The sequence below is a fragment of the Lontra canadensis genome, unplaced genomic scaffold (assembly GCF_010015895.1).
Source record: "Lontra canadensis isolate GAN:19392208 unplaced genomic scaffold, GSC_riverotter_1.0 scaffold75, whole genome shotgun sequence".
Taxonomy (NCBI): domain Eukaryota; kingdom Metazoa; phylum Chordata; class Mammalia; order Carnivora; family Mustelidae; genus Lontra; species Lontra canadensis.
Window position 1 is genome coordinate 9,643,302 of NW_022631069.1, and position 18,560 is coordinate 9,661,861.

Genomic DNA, 18,560 nt, shown 5'->3' on the forward strand with positions numbered 1-18,560 from the left:
CCTGTATATCTGGTTTCACCTCTATTGATCTCTACCTGCTGCTCCTCACCATGGGCAAGCTCAAAAAACCATGGCCTCCACAGACCTGCGGGTGGGGGAGTTCACCTCACAAAGAAGCAACACAAGAAGGGAAATTCCATGTTTACCCATCAAATTAACAAAGATTAACGGGGAAAAGTCCTAACGCAGGCAAGGGGGTCGTGAGATGGGACACACACATACAGGTGGGCACCACGAGCAACATAACCTGTCTGAAGGCCATTTGGTAACACATAATCAAGCAGTTTGGGAAATGAAGGAGTGAGTTCATTATTACTTGACCCTGTAACTCCACTTTCAGAAAATGGTTGTGCTGAAAAGAGCTGCCAGAAAAATATGCACAAATTTGTCCATCACTGCAATGTTTATCACATAGAAAACCTGGAAACATTAAGGTCCAACAAAAGGGGATGTTTCAATTTTGTCAGATGCACACAGTGAAATACAACTATTAAAAATTGTTCTTGGAGGGCGCCTGGGTGGCTCAGTGGGTTAAATCCTCTGCCTTCGGCTCAGGTCATGATCCCGGGGTCCTGGGATCGAGGCCCGCATTGGGCTTTCTGCTCCGCAGGGAGCCTGCTTCCTCCTCTCTCTCTGCCTGCCTCTCTGCCTACTTGAAATCTGTCTGTCAAATAAATAAAAATAAAAAAAAAAAATCTTTAAAAAAAAATTGTTCTTGGAGAACTTCTTAATGAATATTTATATTCATTATAATATACAATATTTATAATGTAAGGCGTGGTTTAAAAAAATGAACGTAAAAATCTGTACATACAGTATGGTCCTAAATATGTGACATATATGCATAGAAAACAAACCACCAGAAGGTTTACAAGTGGTTATCTGTAGGCAGTAGAATGGGAAATTATATTTATTTCCTTCTTTATACTCATCTGCATTTAAAAAATTGCCTATAATGCATATCCATTACTTTTATAATCAAGGGCATAGAAAACAACAGATCTGTAATAGCCTCCACACCCCACCCCCACAGATTCTCCTGGGTCTTAACCCCAGAATAAATTGGTCTTGGGATCTTTAGGAATTTTGAAGCCATTATGCCCTCAACAATGAGTAACAAAATAAATCTCGAAATTAAAAATCAAGCAGCAAGTAACCATGTAGAAGGTCATCCATATTCTGACAAAATGCAAATTTTGACATAGTTTTAAGGGGTGGTATCTTGTATTGGGCTAGGTCTTATTAGGATTCCCCCTACCTACCTAATCAGCCCATAGGTGGCAATCCCTTCCCTCCTCCTCACACAGGCAAACCGGTTCACTGGTCCCTTCGTGCTCCTCCCCAGTCCCACTGCAACACACCCTTCACCTGGTAACCCTCCCCTATTTCCAGGCCATTTGGTACGCCATCCCTGCTTGGAAGTGTGTGCTGATTACAGCTAAGCATTGATCTCCCCACCTACACAACACCAGAAAAAATCTCAGCGGGGTTCACGGTCTACGTAGAACAGTTTGGGAAATGAAGGAGTGAGTCATCCCCCTTGGCCTCCAGCTTCTTAATGTTGTCTTTGAGCCTCTGGGATCTTCCCTAGCTCTAAACACAGCTTCCTCCCCTCCTACCCTATTCACCAGATGGTTCCTTTTAAATGGCCCTCCCTGAGCCCTAGGCCCCCACTTGATTCTCTGATGAATGCTTCTCTTAGATTCTGGCCTGCAGCCCACTGTGACGTCAGCTTCCCCCCAGGCCAGACCACTCTCTGTGGACCCTGGGCTTGGGAGGGAATGCCTGCAGACTCACACAGGTCCTTGGCCAGAACAGTGCCTCAAAGCATCCCCTATGCCCAGATCCTTCTCCAACCAAGCTGCTTGGCTCTTTATTTCTCAGCTTGCCCAGACAGCCCTGTCACCCCTGACCCCAGTCCCCCAACACTGTTTATAGCACCGCGCAGCAGTACCCAGCTGTACTTGTTTTTGTCTTCAAATGGTTTTAGCCACGCCCTGCCCTGCCACTCCAGGCCCTCACTGGCTAGCCCCAATGCTGCCCCTTCACCACCCTCAACTGGCCGATATATCCCATTTCGTCTTTCCTGAGCACAGTTTGCACTTCAGGCCTCCACGCCTTCTCTCATGCTTTCATCTCCCGAAAATGCCTTACCCCTATTTCTATGTTCTGCTTCTCTAATAAAAGTCTGTTCATTTAGTCACTTCCTCCTTTCTTCCACAGAATTTTTCAGTCTGACGGTTAAATATGTTTATAATTGTCTTGCCTATCAGAGGTGGAGGTTGGGTTTTTAACAGCTCTGAATTCTCCAGCAAAGCGTTCCTTTCATTAAACTGTCTCTCTATGAATTTACCTCTCCTCTTCCTTTGGACTGGAAGTCCTGAAGGCAGTTCCTCATTCGTGTGCCCCCAAGCCCAGCCAGGACAACACTTTACCCACAGTCCCCACCACTGAGGGTAAGACAGATCCTGAGATCTCCCCTTAGCCCAGGACAGGACAAAACTTGGTGGGAAATGGTGAGTCTTTTTCCACTCATTGGGTTATCAGGCTGTGAACCAGGACTCCTGAACTCTAGCTGATTCTAGCTTGTTTATTAAGGTGAGGATCATCTTTCTGTGCTTCTAAATACGAATAGCACCTACATGCTTTACGTACTCCACTAGGACACTGAATTCAAATTAATAAAGTAGAACAGCCACAGGAAAGGCACAGGAGCTGACGACGGAAGGCAGGAGGTCACTGGTGCCAGGATGGGTCAGCACAATTAGAGGCCAGGCATGGGTCAGGAGCTCCCTTACCAGCTTAGTAGTGGGAATGGGAACCCAGCAAACTAGGAAACAAGTAGAAGCAGCACAGAAGTTTGCAGGGGTGGTAGCTGAAAAAGGAATAGCTCGAACATTTTCCCTATGCATGAAACAAGTTCATGGTTCTTTTCAAAATGCAATCGCTACTGTTAGCAAGCTTATGCATTTGTCTTTTATGTCCAAGTGTTCTTTTACTGGCTGCTTATATGGGGGTAGTAGAAAGATCCCCTGATGTATCTGTTTATTAAGATTACCTGACCTTGAACAAGTTACTTAACCCTCAAGTCACAGTTATCTGGTCTGTAAACTGGTGACAGAGCACTTACCTTGAAGTTAGCATTAGAATGAACTGATATGAGCCACACAACTTGTCAAATACAGTTCCTGGCAGTCCCCTGCTCCGAACAGAGAAGATTTTGGCACAGCTCTGGCCTGGGTGTAGGTTACCAATATTGTGGGTAGGCTAGGGCAGGGCTAGGGAGGTATAATTACTGAAACTTTATAGCCGAGATTCCAAGACAGTCACAATTTCAAAGACACTCTCCTGTTTTCTCTTAAGTCAAGGAGCATTTGCCAAGTTTTGATTGGGAAAACATGATCACTATGGAAGGCACCTTGGCGGCTACCTACTTCTCCATCAGCCCTGAATGTCTGGGCTCCAGGCCCAGAGCTTCTCATCCAGATACTCAGATATGCAGCTGAAAGGCGGTGGGAGGAGGAAGATGCTCGTGCTCAGCAGCGGCTCAGGGCACCGAACAGGTAGGAGCCCCAGGTGCTACCTCCCACTTTTCCTTTCCCGGCCCAGTGGACAGGTCACTGCAGCACATTTCCACACTAAAAGGAAAGTACATGTTAAACCCTTCAAACTCAAGTTAAATCCTCAAGTCCTTGGCTGCACATTAGAATCACCTGCGGGAAATTTGGAACTCTTCATGCCTGGATTGTGTTCCAGACCAACGAGATCAGGTTTTTTCCAAACTTGCCACATGATGATAATCATCTATATTAGCTATTTTAAAATACTTTCTCAGGCTCTGGAATTAGCACCATTACCAGAAAATAATGATTCTAAAACACACCCCTTTAAAAATATATAGGATGTGTTAACATCTTTGAAATCTGAGTGATCTTCCAGCCAGCGATATCTAAGATTTGATGACACACAGAAACCAGCATCTCAGATGATCCTCGTAATCAGGCAGGTTTGAGGGAAAAACAGTTCCCTAATACTTTCTAGGGCAGCACAGCACTTCCTGAATTTTAACATCCTTAGAGTCACCTGCAATTCTGTTACAACGCTGGTTCTGAATCAGAAGGTCTAGGTTGAGGCGTGAGATCCTACATTTCTAAGAAGCTCCCAGATGAACTGTGCTAGGTCTTGCACCACATTTTGGGGTCACATTCTTAAGTATCTCCTTCTGAGGAGGTTCCACCAGCAACTCATTTAATTAAACTGAAATAACGGGCATAAAGAAATATGACCCATGGAGAGAGTCTCTGATAGGTCGGAGAGGCAACTGCGGGACTGCACTCTAGCATTTCTCCCCAGGAAGGGGCAGCAGGGATGAGGGCCAGAGGGAGGGCCATCCCAACCTTTGCAAAGCCGGAGGCTAGAGTCCAGTTTCCCAAGGAAGATGACCCCCAGTCTAAGCAGCAGCAGCAGCTCACTCGCCAAGTGAAGGTGGCCTCAGGTGGCTTTAGTGGGTTGACAGGAAGCAGCCCCATTCTGTCTACACATACCCTTTTTCCTTCCTTCGGTCACCAAACCTTTACTGAGGGTCCACTGATAAACCAAACCACCAAGTCAGAAGGATTCAAAGATGAATCACATCTGGTCCCTGACCTCCAGGGGAAGGAATTCAGCCCAGGGGGAACCCATGTGCAACACAAAAAACAGTATGAAGTGGTAAGCGCTAGTACCAGAAGCACACAGAGAGAGAGATGAGCCAACATAAAGAACAATATGCTAATAGCTTCCTGGTGCAGCAGCCACAGGAGGAGCTGGAGGAAACCTTTCTAATCTTTCCACAAAGGGCATCACCCTAAACAAAACTCCTTGCCAGGACCAGCCTGGTATAATGGAGAGGGTGCTTTGATGCCTTGAAGCCCTTAAAACCAAGACTCTTACAATCTGGAGCCTCAGGATGGGCAGAGTTTCCTGTATTTATGCCTCTAATCTCTAGCACTTAGATGCAAGTGAATCCAAGGAAGTAAGAGACTTTTAGGGGATCAGCCCCTCCAAAGAATGGGGCAGCCGTGATCTCATTCCAGAGAGCTTCAGTACCTGCCACCTATCCTCCTGTGCCAGAATCCCGCAGATCATTTTCCTAGTACAGAATCCCAAGTCCTTGCCCTTTGTCATACTGAGCTCTTAATTGGCTTTGACCCATCACATTGCTAGATATAAAGGCTACAATCCCTAGACTAAGTAGATCTCCAGCTAGGTAGGGAGTCTTAGCCAAGACAGGCCGGGCACAAAAACCTAGAGCCCACTCCCTCACCTAGCCCCCTATAGGACCAGCTTTTTAGGAGGACTACAACGAAACAGATACTCAATCCCAAGTTACTTTTTCCTTATCTTCCATCTCATATAGGAGACTCTAGAGAAGAAGCATAAGGGCCAGAAGCAGCAGCCGAGAAGACAGCAGAAAAATGGGGAGTGGAGCCAGTGCTGAGGACAAAGAACTGGCCAAGAGGTCCAAGGAGCTAGAAAAGAAGCTGCAGGAAGATGCTGACAAGGAAGCCAAGACCGTCAAGCTGCTATTGCTGGGTGAGCGAGATGGGAAGCTGAGCCAGGGAAGGAGAAGGTACTGCTCCTTCCTGCTTATTCTGGATGGTTGGTGGCTTCTAGCCCACCCCGTGGGGAGGAGGGACGGCAGGTGATTTTTTTTCTCCCCAGCCAGTCTCAGGCTAGAGGATCAGGGCTCTAGGGCTGAGTGCAGCCACCCCAAGGAGATGCAGAATGCCAAACTTACCCTGGAATTGTTCTGCTCTTCCTTGAATCAGGATTGTGCAAGGGCCGGGACAGAGCCATTCATCTCCAAATCTAAATATAATACCTCACAGCTTTGCAAATACAGTGAACCCTGGGCTTGCAGACAGTTACCCAATCTACAGTCAAAGAGCTCTGAGTCAAGGACTCAGGAGAGGACAGTGGACTCAGAAGTCCTACCATATAATCAGTGCCATGTAGTCCTGGGGACAGGCCCACTGGTGCTTGCCAAGTAAACTGGTTCCTTCTCCTTGCTTCCAGTACACAATTTGTATAAATTTTAGAACCAGGGAGCCCTGAGGGAGGAGAAACTGAATCTTTTTCTAGGGCAGTCCTTTCCTAGCTTTCTGTTCAGGAGTTGCCTTGAGAGTCCCTGCCAGATCGGACGTTTATCAACCCGATGAGCTCCTAAGCAGATCACAGGTCTGTGCTGAAAAAAGAAAAGCACTTCTGTTGGTCAGTCAGAGAAGTTGGTCACAGCCATAAATAGAACCAAGACAATGAAGAGTTTGGGACACCTGGCTTAGGGGGCAAACCTCCAGTAGTAGGACAGAGGTAAGTTAGAGCAGGCAGCATCTGTGCAATTGGCTTAATTGGACATAGCTGGCTGGGTTGTTTTGAAGCCCATGAGGAGCCAGGGAACCGGAGCCCCAGGCCATGGCATCTCCCCTTCCCCAGCTGCTCTGTGAGCATACCGCTGTACGCTGGAACAAGATTCCAAGGAGCCCAAGAAGCTACAGAAGAGGAAAGAGATGGCCACTGAGAGATCTTTTAAGCCTAAGCAGCTTTCTTCCACATTCAGGATAAGCAGCTTAGAGGGAACAGGCGCAGGTTAAGTGGGAGGTGGTTAACCCATCAGGGCCACGCAAACTGGGGAAGAGGGTTGAAGGGTATATGGAGGGGGAACGGAGTGCAAATGGGAGGACACTAGGACATTTTAGCCAATAAAGGAAAAAGCATGATGATGAAGAAAATGGTATTTCGGTGAAGTTATAAAGCTCTCTGCAATCCTGCCCCAAGATCACTCTCCTGAGTAAAAACAGGCAGAGGAGAAATGTGTTAAAGGAATTCCACTGAATCTATCAGTGGTTCTCAATGAGATTTTGCCACCACTTCCTCTACCTCCCCCGGACACTGGGAAATGTCTGAGACATTTTTAGTTGTCACAGTGGAAGAGAAGAGTGCTATTGGCCTCTTAGCGGGTAGTGGCCGGGAATGCTGCTAAACACCCTAAAATGCACAGGACGGTCCCCACAAAAAAGAACTGCCCAGCCCAAAATGTCAGCAGTGCAGAGACTGAGAAACTCTGCTCTAAATCCAGACTGAATGACCCGAGCTCAAGGCTGGCAGAAATTGAGGGCAGCAGTCATCCCTATGTGTTCTCCCCTAACAAGACTCCCAAGCAAGTCCTAGCTTGGACTTCTCACAGGCCACCTACTGGAGGGTTGGGGAGAACTGGTGGAAAACTGAAGCATAAGAATTTCTCCCCGCAGGTGCTGGAGAGTCAGGAAAGAGCACTATCGTCAAACAGATGAAGTGAGTAGGAACAAAGCCCCAGAAGACAGAGGTAGGGTGAAGAATTCAACAGAGGCATGGAGGATGAAGGGCTCCTTGGCCTCAAGAAACCCATATGTAAAGGATATAAGGAACCTGAATCCCAATGCCCCTCATCTGCATACCTTCCCCCCCCTCTCCACTTTGGGACAGCAATAAGCATGAGATCGGGTTCTTATGACCCTTTAAATCCTTCCAGATTCCCAATCCCTTAGGTCTGGTTACTCAGGTCCAACTAAGAGCTGGGTGTCTACTCCTTGCAGGATCATCCATCAAGACGGCTATACACCAGAGGAATGCCTGGAGTATAAGTCCATCATCTATGGGAATGTGCTGCAGTCCATCCTGGCTATCATCCGGGCCATGTCCACACTGGGTATTGACTATGCCGAACCAAGCTGTGCGGTACGTGGTTAACAATATGTGGTTAAGGGTGGGAGGAAAGGCTAATGAGAAGAAATAGCAGCCAACAAACTATGAGGAAACAGGAGTCAAAAAAGCGTTTCATGTAACTAAATCCCATCTACTGAGCTTCCAGTCTTTTTACTTCAGTCTTGGAGAAGTATGCAATCCCTACCTTTAAAATAAATTACAAAAATCTGCTCTCAGCTTCCTCTGCCTTTTTATCTTATCATTTAAATTGTTCTCCTTGGGCTCCTTGCCCTGGCCATGGAACTTTTATAAGCTAAATCTCTAGTTCCAGTTCTGGCTTTTTCCAAGATTTGAATTATTGAAAGAAGGTGATGGTTTCCTGTCTCCCATGTTGTCTATTTCATGGTCAATCTGGTCTTTAAACATCCAACCTCCCTGTAGCAGAGGACCCACATTTGTGGTGGTACCCTTTTGGACAAAGGCTAGAAGATAGAAACACGAGAGAGGAAGCTCCTGGAACCTAGGTTTTCCCACAGGCATCCCAGGATGGGATAAATTGCCACTCTTTATATTCCCGAAGCACACTCAAAATTAATTAGTGTTTTCTTAGCATCTTCAGTGGACGCTGTCTCCATCTTGGGCTCTGGTAGCAAGGCAAAATGCTCTCCTTTCAGGAGTATTCCCAGGAACCTCCTGGAAAGCCATTACTCCTGTGCCATTCTCAGCCAGGTCTCTGCCTTACAGGATACTGGGCGACAGCTCAACAACCTGGCTGACTCCACGGAGGAGGGCACCATGCCTCCAGAGCTGGTGGAGGTCATCAGGAAGTTGTGGAAGGATGGTGGGGTGCAAGCCTGCTTCGACCGAGCTGCAGAGTACCAACTCAATGATTCAGCATCTTAGTAAGACTCTGACTGGGGATGGGGTGGGATGAGGTGTAAGCAACCAGGACTTCCAGGAGAAATCACACCCAGCCTAAAATTTCAGGCTGAAAGCTGGAGTCCAAAGGACTGAATTCAGCCTGGATACCTGTTTTGCTTAGGCATGAGCAGTGTTCTACTATGCTTTGAATGTGATGCCCTTAGAGACACGCCGCCACAGTCGTCACCACTCTGTATTGCTTTACACTGGCTCACTGCAGCCTACAGAGCTGAAGAGCCCCAGAATTCAAAACAAAGGTGCTCTGTTTAGTAGCCCTCAGACTGCTGTCCTCTTCATCAATTCAAACACACAGCGTCTCCTTTTAAAACCACGAATGTGAAGACAGACCTGCAGTTCTGCCATAGGCTCTCCCAGGAGGCACTTGATCCATGATGGCCTTTCCAGGGTGCCATTTTCTAGCTGGTAACATTAATGTCACCTAGACTCAGGCCACTTACCAGAAGTGAATGCCTCATTCACCCATACATAGTATCTTATGTCAGGGTGCCAGGGCATGGAACACAGAAACTTCCAGGGGCAACCAAAGGAAGTTGGTCAGGGATTAAAAAGAACCAACTTTGCAAAGCTGGTTCCAAAATGATAAGGTACACATCAGTCATACCTCTAATGGCATGGAATCTATCATAGATGGGCATGAACTTTGCAGTCAAACAGACCTGGATTTAATCCTTGTTCTGTCACCTAGTTCTGTAACACGGTTCTCATTTGCTGTTCACAGAGCACTGACTCACCAAGGCCCAGGCACTGCTTGGGTGCATGACGTACACGGTCTCATTTGACCTGCACAGTAAGCCTATGAGGTAGAGACTACTTTGTATTAGTCCCATTTACAGATGAAGAACTGAAGTTCAGAGAAGTTAATTAACTTACCCAAAGTCATATAGATAAACAGCAAAGGCTGGATTTGAATCCAGGTCTATTTCACAAAGTTGAAGGCTTTTTACAATACACCACAATGTCTCTTGACCTTGGCCCCAGTCATTTAACTCTTCTTAATTTTTCCTTTATCTGTAAAATGGGATATGAAACTTAAAGGTGTGAGGTTAAATGAGAATTTAAATGTGTGAATGCCCGGCACATAGTAAGCACTATTAATTTTCCTTCACTTCTTCTGTCATCTCACTCCGTATTTGCCTTCTTCCTGTCTTTTAAAATTTTTTATAATAACTGTCAAACATATACAAAAGCAGAATAATGTAACGAATCACCTGGCTTCCACTGTTAACTCACAGCCACTCTTGTTTCACCTCCATCTCCTACTGCATTACTCTGAAGGGAGTCCCACATATTCCCACATCCTAAAAATTTCATTATGCATCTCAAAAAAAAAAAAAAGACTTAAATAACATAATCATCACACCTAAATATTTAATAATTCCTTAATGTCATTAAATATCCAAGTAAGTGCTCATTTAAGTTTCCCAGTTATCTCAAAGGTTTGCTTCCCAACTTGATTCAGGATATAAATAAGGTCTCATGCTAGGCCCCAAATCACATCTCTTAATGTCTCTGAAGTCCCTTTTAGTCTACTCCTGAGTCTTGATAGAAATTTTGGCACCCATTTAAACCACCAAATCTCACTGAAGGGTCTAGAAAACCTTGTAGTCAGGCAAAACTTAAGGAAATGTTATCTAACTTGACTTAAATGCAACAGAACCCCTGCCTCAACTGGGCATGCCTCTCAACCCATCCCTTTTGTAAGGACACATGAAGTTTGAAGGAATGAACCTGAGGTTTAACAGTATGGATTCTGATAGTCCTAGTTCTATCACCAAGTTAGCTGTATAACTTTGGGTAAGACCCTTTACCTTTCTTGGCCTTGGCTGTGCAAAGTTTATGTCAATTCCAAGCTCTTTTCCCTAGCTACCTGAACCAATTAGACCGGATTACAGCCCCTGACTACCTCCCTAATGAGCAAGATGTGCTTCGATCCCGAGTCAAAACCACAGGCATCATTGAGACCAAGTTTTCTGTCAAAGACTTGAACTTCAGGTAAGTCCACAGTTCCCTGGGGCACCACAGATACAACACATGGTTCCAAGTACACCTCAGATACCAAAAAAGGGCAAAAGGACATGTTTCTTGGCCTTCACTAAAGCCCCACCTGAAGGACCTCCCTATTTCTCCCCCATTCCCATCTCATTGCCAACTGGCCCCAAAGTGGCCACCTCTCTAGGGTAAACACCATGTCCATGTGCTGTTTTTTCCCTCAGGATGTTTGATGTGGGAGGGCAAAGATCAGAGAGAAAGAAGTGGATCCACTGCTTCGAGGGAGTCACCTGCATCATTTTCTGTGCAGCCCTCAGTGCCTATGATATGGTGCTAGTGGAAGACGATGAAGTGGTAAGTGGCCTTTGCACAAAGCAGCTTTCATAGTTCCCCTGCGACCCTTCCTCTAAGCTTTGCGTCACCAGTTCTTCAACTCGGATGATTTCAAGACACTCTAGCAGTCCTCCAGCAGCCAAATCAATGTCTCAGACAAACAATTCTAGAAAAACCTCTTTTCCAGGCTCTAGGTTAGCGCTTTAGAACTCCAGATTTATTGGGAGTGAGCTTGGTCTCAGATCAGCCATCCAAGAATCACTTGGACATCACACAGCTCACAAAAGGAATTGAGAATTAAAGAGACAAGGGATCACAATGGGCTTGGTAAAGCACGGGAGTTACACTTAAGACTCTCCCAGGCTGCCTGTGGAAATAAAGGGTAGGAGATGAAAATGAACAAGCAGAAAGACAATGTATGATGTGTATCTTTGTGCAACATGATAGAGGGTTTGGACTACTCACCTCATTTGGAAGCCTAAATATGTACTGTCAACAGGACTAAGGAGAGACTGGCAAACCAGATTTCTCACGTGCCACTTAAACTGGCAGCTGGAAGACTACCTGAGGGTGAGTCTCTTGAGCCTGCAGATTTTAAGAGGCTCTGCAGGTCCAGGGTCTGCCCAGCCAGTTACCTCTGGAGTTTGAGACAGAGGATATCACTGCATGGAAATGCTAATGGAGGCTCACAGCTTATGGATATCAGACAAAGCACCTACACTCCTATTCCTTGCTCCACATCTTCTCCCTTCTCCTTAGCAGAGTTCAAGTTCACATGAGAGCTCTATGAGTATCTTCTGTGCAAATTCACTTTTCAAGATCTCTTCCATCTTTAACCCTGGAGTCTATGAGGTTTTAAGGGGTTCTGCAGGAGTATTAGCAATGATAAAAGGCCACAAAAAGTAGATTTGTTTTCTTTCCTCATTAGATGAAAAGACTGAGCCCAAGCCAACTAACAGCATACTTCAAATCCTAAAGATCTGCTCCCTGAAAACAGGCTGGTCTGGGGAATTGGAAACATCTAGACTGCGCAGATACACGGCACAACTTCTCAAAGTGGCACTCAGAGGAGGAAAACAGGCAGAAGCGCTAGTGGCGTGGCATTGAGAAATTCTCTAGCCCTCACCATTTGACACCGAGGCAATAATCCCTATTATGTTCCTGCCCAAACGGAGATCCAGGACTCTCTAACAGAAGCCTATCAAAATTATCCTAAGGGGGGAAAAAAAAGTCATCCTGGAGACACAAACAGGCACATGAAAACTCAGGCCTAGCTTCAACTGTGTATCCACTGCACCTACGGGCGTCGAAGTCCCTGGCAATGCCCTGGCAGCCTAAGCTCAGCATAACATTGATTGTACAACTCTATGTCAGCCACTGTCATGGACACTACATACACGATCTCATCAGACCTCCATAATAACCCTGATAGGGAAACTGAAACTCTGAAAGGCTCGGTAATCTGCCCCAAGTTACACGGCTATGACAGAACAATTAGAAGGGCAGCTACATCATCTGGGCTCTATCCCACCACACCAAAAGGAGTAAGCTCTTCCTCTTACATTTGGGGCACTAGTCTCTCCAAGGGGAACAGGAACAGGAAGGAGAAAATATACCCGTCAGCTCAATCTGAAATCTCTGATGGTGTTTCCTCCTCCTAGAATCGCATGCATGAGTCACTGCACCTCTTCAACAGCATATGTAACCACAAGTTCTTTGCGGCTACTTCCATTGTTCTCTTTCTCAACAAGAAGGACCTCTTTGAGGAAAAAATCAAGAAAGTGCATCTCAGCATTTGTTTTCCAGAGTATGATGGTAAGTATCAAGGGCTGGAGACAACGGTAATGATTTCTTGGTAATGATTGGTGATCGCCTGGTTTCCTATACCAAGGAGACACGAAGGAACCTGTCTTTAAGGAGTACTAAGTCTAACTCCTTTGCTTTCCTGGGTTGATGATCCCTTATCCCTTTAACTCAGTTCTTCTTATGTGCCTTGTGATATCCGAGTGATCCTTGGATGTCTAATCTGAGAAACTTGGGTATTCAGTCACAGGTTTAAATTCAGATGTCCCTGGAACAGAATAGATGTTAGATGCAGGAGAGCTGCCGACTGTTCAAATGATACCTACCAGAAATCAAGGGTGGAGACACCCTGTCCTCGATTTCATTGTCCAACTCAAGTGATAAACACTGGAGTGCAATAAAGGAGAGGACCCTCCCTCTAAAAATAGGCCCCCAACTGCAGATGTCCAACACATTTCATGAATCAAATTGGTCACCTAAAAAAGTAAGCAGCTATGAAGGGTTAATTTATCCCACTTCTTCACTATTTTTTCTGGGAAACCAGGAAACAACTCTTATGAAGATGCAGGGAATTACATCAAGAGTCAGTTCCTTGACCTCAACATGAGAAAAGATGTCAAAGAAATCTACAGTCACATGACCTGTGCTACAGACACGCAGAATGTCAAATTTGTATTTGATGCAGTTACAGATATTATCATCAAAGAAAACCTCAAGGACTGCGGGCTCTTCTAATTCTCATTTCTCTTCATGTACACATTCCCTAAACAGGCTTGGAATTTGGCTAATTTCAAGCAGAAAAGAATAGATCAACATACCACGGCATGAAGAGTGAATCCATTCTCCTTTAGAGATGGACTTATACATGATCCCAACTGTGTCCTGTTCCTATCAAATTGGGATAGCTAGTGCAGTTTAAAGAGCACAACACCGGAGTCAGGAGACCCAGGTGCCAGAACTGGTTCTTTTACTACAAGGTATAAATATTTCATTTCTCTGAGCCCTGAGTCACTCAACTATAAAATAAAGATAACTTCTCCACCACTTCACAGGCTTATTCTAATGATCACAAATATAAACTGAATGTAAAGAGCATAAAAGCTGTGTGGTTAGAATCACAGAAAGAAATTTATATAAAAGCAGTCACTTAAGAAATTCAAGACCAAGTTTTTAGATGAACTATCCCAAGGAAAGCAGCAAACTTTCCCTACATTCTGCAAAAGAAAACAATTAAAAACAAGACCTCAATAAACCTACCACCATTTTTTACAAACAGACTCTATGTAGCTTAGCTCAGAGATCTGAATCACTGGATTGGAGATAGGAGTTTCTAAGGCACATGTCCAAAATTAACCACCTTTATTAAGCAGACTATCCCTCTGCATCCACCCCACCACAACTGCCATTATCTCTGTAACTGTCTCAGGTATACAAGATACTTTTTTTTTTTTAAGTAGGCTCCGGGGTGCTTGGGTGGCTCAGTGGGTTAAGCCTCTGCCTTCAGCTCAGGTCATGATCTCAGGGTCCTGGGATCAAGCCCCGCATCGGGTTCTCTGCTCAGTAGGGAGCCTGCTTCCCCCTCTCTGTCTGCCTTTCTGCCTACTTGTGATTTCTGTCAAATAAATAAATAACAAGTTTTTTAAAAATAAATAAATAAAGTAGGCTCTATGCCCAGCGTGGAGCCCAGTGTGGGGTTTGAACTCACGACCCTGAGATTGAGACTTGAGCTGAGATCAAGAGTCAGACACTCAACCAACTGAGCCACCAGGTGCCCCTCTGGTATACAAGACACTTTCTGAATAAACTTGGAAGACTTCAGCACACTCCCACTTAGAGTACTAATGATTCTATTGCTACCACTTATTGGTCACAGAATTTTTTTGTAAGTGTATTTATTTAAGCAATCTCTACACCGAGAAGTGTACGTTCTCTACCTGAGAAGAAAAGCTGCATGCTCTACCGACTAAGCCAGCCAGGTGTCCCTCAATCACAGAATTTAAAGTAAGCAAAGCCAAAATTCCCATTTCAACTGCTATTGTTTCAGAACCAAAAAAAAAGCAGCCGATCTTGCTTTAGGCCCTGTTAATCTCTGCAGCTGAATCCATGTGATGCCTGGCTGAAGACAACATCTCCCATACAGAACACCAAGTAAATTATTTCTTTGAACCTCTCTGAGGGGAAACGAAGCTTGCATTTATCTTGACAGGAGGTGGTGAAGTCAAGTACAGATTTAGCATTTACAACTACTAGTGAGGCAAGCTCTTGGCATCCAAGATTTAGTATATAAAAGAAAGTGTCAATTAAAATGAAACTGCTCCTTGCCAGAAACACATATTCACACTTAGGCTGCTACTAGCAATATTGATACTAGAGAGCCATATGAGCTTGAAATACTCTGAAGAATAAATTTGGGGCTGTTAAAATTGGATTCATTTAATAGTCTTTCTGATTCCATGAAAAGAAATCGACTTGAGAGAATTACCAGAGAAATAAGGGAAAGTGACTATTGCTGGTTAAAAAACTTCACCAAAGAAAAAACCTGGGCAAGGCTTCATGAATCCAAGAGCTGTTCGGGGACTACATTCCAAATGGCATATTCCTGCTATACTAACCTGTTTGTTTTAACTCAATATACAGGGGTTATGATTCTTTTTTTGTATCATGGATCCCTCTAACAGTCCAATGAAACTTATGGCCCTCTTCTCAGAGTATTTAAAAATGCAAATTTGGAGTATTAAAAGGGAAACCAACATGATAGAATACAGTTCTATCTTCCAAGCCCTGAAGCCCCAGGTTAAGAATCCTTACTTACTATGGCTAAGATCTTGTCTATTCAGGCCCCAAATCTAATGTATCTAACTTATTCCATCTTCAATTAGGGTAGCCCAACCTCACCACAAATTGTACCAGGCTGTTTGCTTCTTTCATTATCTTTTCCTTGATCTCTGACTCTAGGCAGGGCTTGGGTTATAGGCCAAACTATAAGAGCCCACCCGTCTACGTGGTTATGGATGTTCATGTAGGACCAACCCTCTAGTCCCAGCAAGAAAACAGAGCCAGTGGGCCTCATCTTCTGGTATTCTACTCACTTCGCTATCTTTATCTTTTGTTTTTGCTTCATTTTAAATTTACACTACAATGCTGAATCTTAGGCATCCTCATAAATTCTTTTTTGTAACAAGGTAGGTCAGAACCAGTTAAACCCTACTTGCACGAACTGTGATCTTTATTCTTAAAATGAGCAAACTAGAAGGAATTTCAAAATAGTCTAGGCACTGGACTATTCACTAGCAATTTATGGGTAAGAAACTGAGGCCCAGAGATGTGGAATGTCTTCATCAAGATTAAACTGCTAGAAGTAGAACTAGAACTCCAAAACAGGTCTTCTGAATCCCAAGCCAGTGTTCTCTATATGCAACATGCTACTGAAAGCCCACCATATACTATAACGTCAAAATCAATTTTCTTATTTCCCTAAGCTCCTCCCACTCCCAACCAAATTCTTGGTTATTTTTAAATTACGCCATCCTAAATCATAGCTATTTAACACTATCATCTCCAAACTGAATACGAATCAGCCTCAAATCTAAATGTGAATTTAGCATAAAACAAAAATATAAATAGCTTTATTTGTTGAAGGTGTAATTAATTATCTGTTCATATCCTTAGAGGGCAGAGATCTGAATGCAGTTTCCTTGCAATGCGCTGTACACTGATGTCAGTAAGCCAAATGTGAATTAGGTTCCACTTCTTGTGAATCTGATGACAGTTGCTTTTCTTTTTCTACAAAAATACAGTATGATTAACTCAAAAGGACAAATGTATGATTCCACTTATAAGAAGTATCAGAGTAGTCAAATTTATAAAGACAAAGTAGAGTGATGGTTACCAGGGCTGGGAAGAGGGAGTATGGGGAGTTAGTGTTTAATGGGTACAGAGCTGCAGTCTGAGACGGTGAAAAAAGTTCTGGAGATGGATGGTGGCAATGGCTGTGCCACATAGTGAATGTACTTCAGACCACTGAACTGTGTACTTGAAAATGATTAAGATGGTACAGTTTTATGTTATGTATGATTTACCACAATAAAAAAATAGTGGAAAAAATACAATATAATTGGTAATGTGCATTTATATGTTCTATGGGTAAAAGCAGCACAAAAATCCAGTCTTAAAAGCAATATAAAAGACACATTTACTTGTAACAATTCCTACTCTGATAAAAAATTCACTTCCATGTACCCCAAACAGTCCAAATCAGGGTAGTCCCATCCCCTGGAGAAGAAATAACAGCATTCAAAACCCGCTCTACAATTGGAGATGTGCCGTAGACCAAAGTGTGCCGGCCATGCTGGGTGGAGAAGGTGGTGAAGGGTGAAGAGCTCTTACCTCCCACTGCCCTCTCTACCCGGCACAGCCCCCGGAGCACAGATTCCAGGAGGACTTCAGTGTTGGCCCAGGGCCCCAGCCTCTGGTGTTCCTGCTAGGTAAAAGCATGAAGACATTTCTGTGAGGTCCAACAGACACTGCAGACAGCAGAAGGGTACGTTTCTGCTTTTCTGGCCATGAAAAGCAAGCACTAGTATGAACAGAAATGAAGAACTGGATTTAAACACAAAACAAAGTGAAGACCTTTCTTTCCACCCGGCTTAACAAATTTTAGAGCCATTTATAGTTGAACTTCATTTCAGGCATTCAAAACGAATATGGGAAAAGTGACGCTGAGAAGAAAACCGGCTACAATGAATACATCTGCTGGTATCGCCTTAAAAGATTACTTGTTTCGCAGTACAGTACGTCTTGAGTGTCATTAAGAACATTTACAAAGCACTTTTAAATATATTATTTCAACTGTATCACACCCACAATACATCATGGCTGGAAGGAATAATTTAGTCTACCTTTAGGTAACAAATGAGGATTTAAGACAAAGATTTCATAGCTGGTTGAAGCAGAGAGAAGACCAGAGCTGGGTGTGACAAACAGCTCTCTGTAAGATTTCGAGAGGTCTCAGGACCTTTATCCTCCATAAGCAAAAATGGAAAGTTAAAAAAACAGTTAATTTCTTGTGATTTGAATTATGTCTGCTGGGAACCTTACATTTAAACAAGCCTCTAGGTAAAAATGTTTGGATAACCGAAAGGAATATGGGGGTGGGGGGGCAGGGGGTTAGTAGAGGATAGGTGAGAGATAAATCACATTTTACAGAATATTCCACCTGTCAAAGGTCTTACATCTGGATGCTGATACATTGAGATGGCGTATCCCAGCAGCATATTTACTAATACTGAATTAATTCTGCTACCTTATAGATTCCCATTAGATTTCAGGGCAACATTAGCAGCAAGCATACAAAGACTTTTCTATTTGACTCCTCAATCATTCCCCTTCCCCAGCCTTGTCTCAAAAGGATTTCCCAGTCTATAATCTAGAGCTAAGCTTTGCTCTTTATCTACCAACTGTAAATGAATATTCATGTTATTACATATATATAGCTAGACCTCTATCATGGGATTTTATCTTTGATGTTTCTTTCAATTTTCACTGAATATATGCAGTAACACATATGAAACAAATGTTTGGAAACTCCAAGTCTCTTGTTTTGTCTTAATTTTGTATAAAAACTAAATACTCTGTAACAAAAGTGTAGGAATATTCTTTGACTAAACAGTTCTCTTACTAATTTTTTTGGTGACAAGCACTCCAAGTCATGTACAAAAGGTACAAAAGCTGCTTCTTATTTATTGGCAAATAAAAAATACCTCAGTTGTTTA

The 18,560-nt window shown here is 43.9% G+C and overlaps 1 protein-coding gene and 1 long non-coding RNA gene across 2 annotated transcripts; one reads left to right on the forward strand and one right to left on the reverse strand.

Annotated features, from left to right (window-relative positions):
* The first annotated feature begins 5,401 nt into the window (after nt 1–5,401).
* GNAT2 (G protein subunit alpha transducin 2) lies at nt 5,402–13,823 on the forward strand. The gene is made up of 8 exons (XM_032881525.1): nt 5,402–5,574; nt 7,290–7,332; nt 7,614–7,755; nt 8,467–8,624; nt 10,528–10,656; nt 10,878–11,007; nt 12,648–12,801; nt 13,334–13,823. The coding sequence occupies exons 1-8, from the start codon at nt 5,457–5,459 to the stop codon at nt 13,522–13,524; spliced, it is 1,065 nt and encodes a 354-aa protein (XP_032737416.1). The 5' UTR covers nt 5,402–5,456; the 3' UTR covers nt 13,525–13,823.
* A 2,559-nt stretch (nt 13,824–16,382) lies between these two features.
* On the reverse strand, nt 16,383–18,175 carry LOC116881624. The gene is made up of 2 exons (XR_004385458.1): nt 17,176–18,175; nt 16,383–16,572 (listed from the first exon to the last, which is right to left on the reverse strand). It is a non-coding gene; the product is annotated as an uncharacterized LOC116881624 (long non-coding RNA).
* Nucleotides 18,176–18,560: the final 385 nt, after the last annotated feature.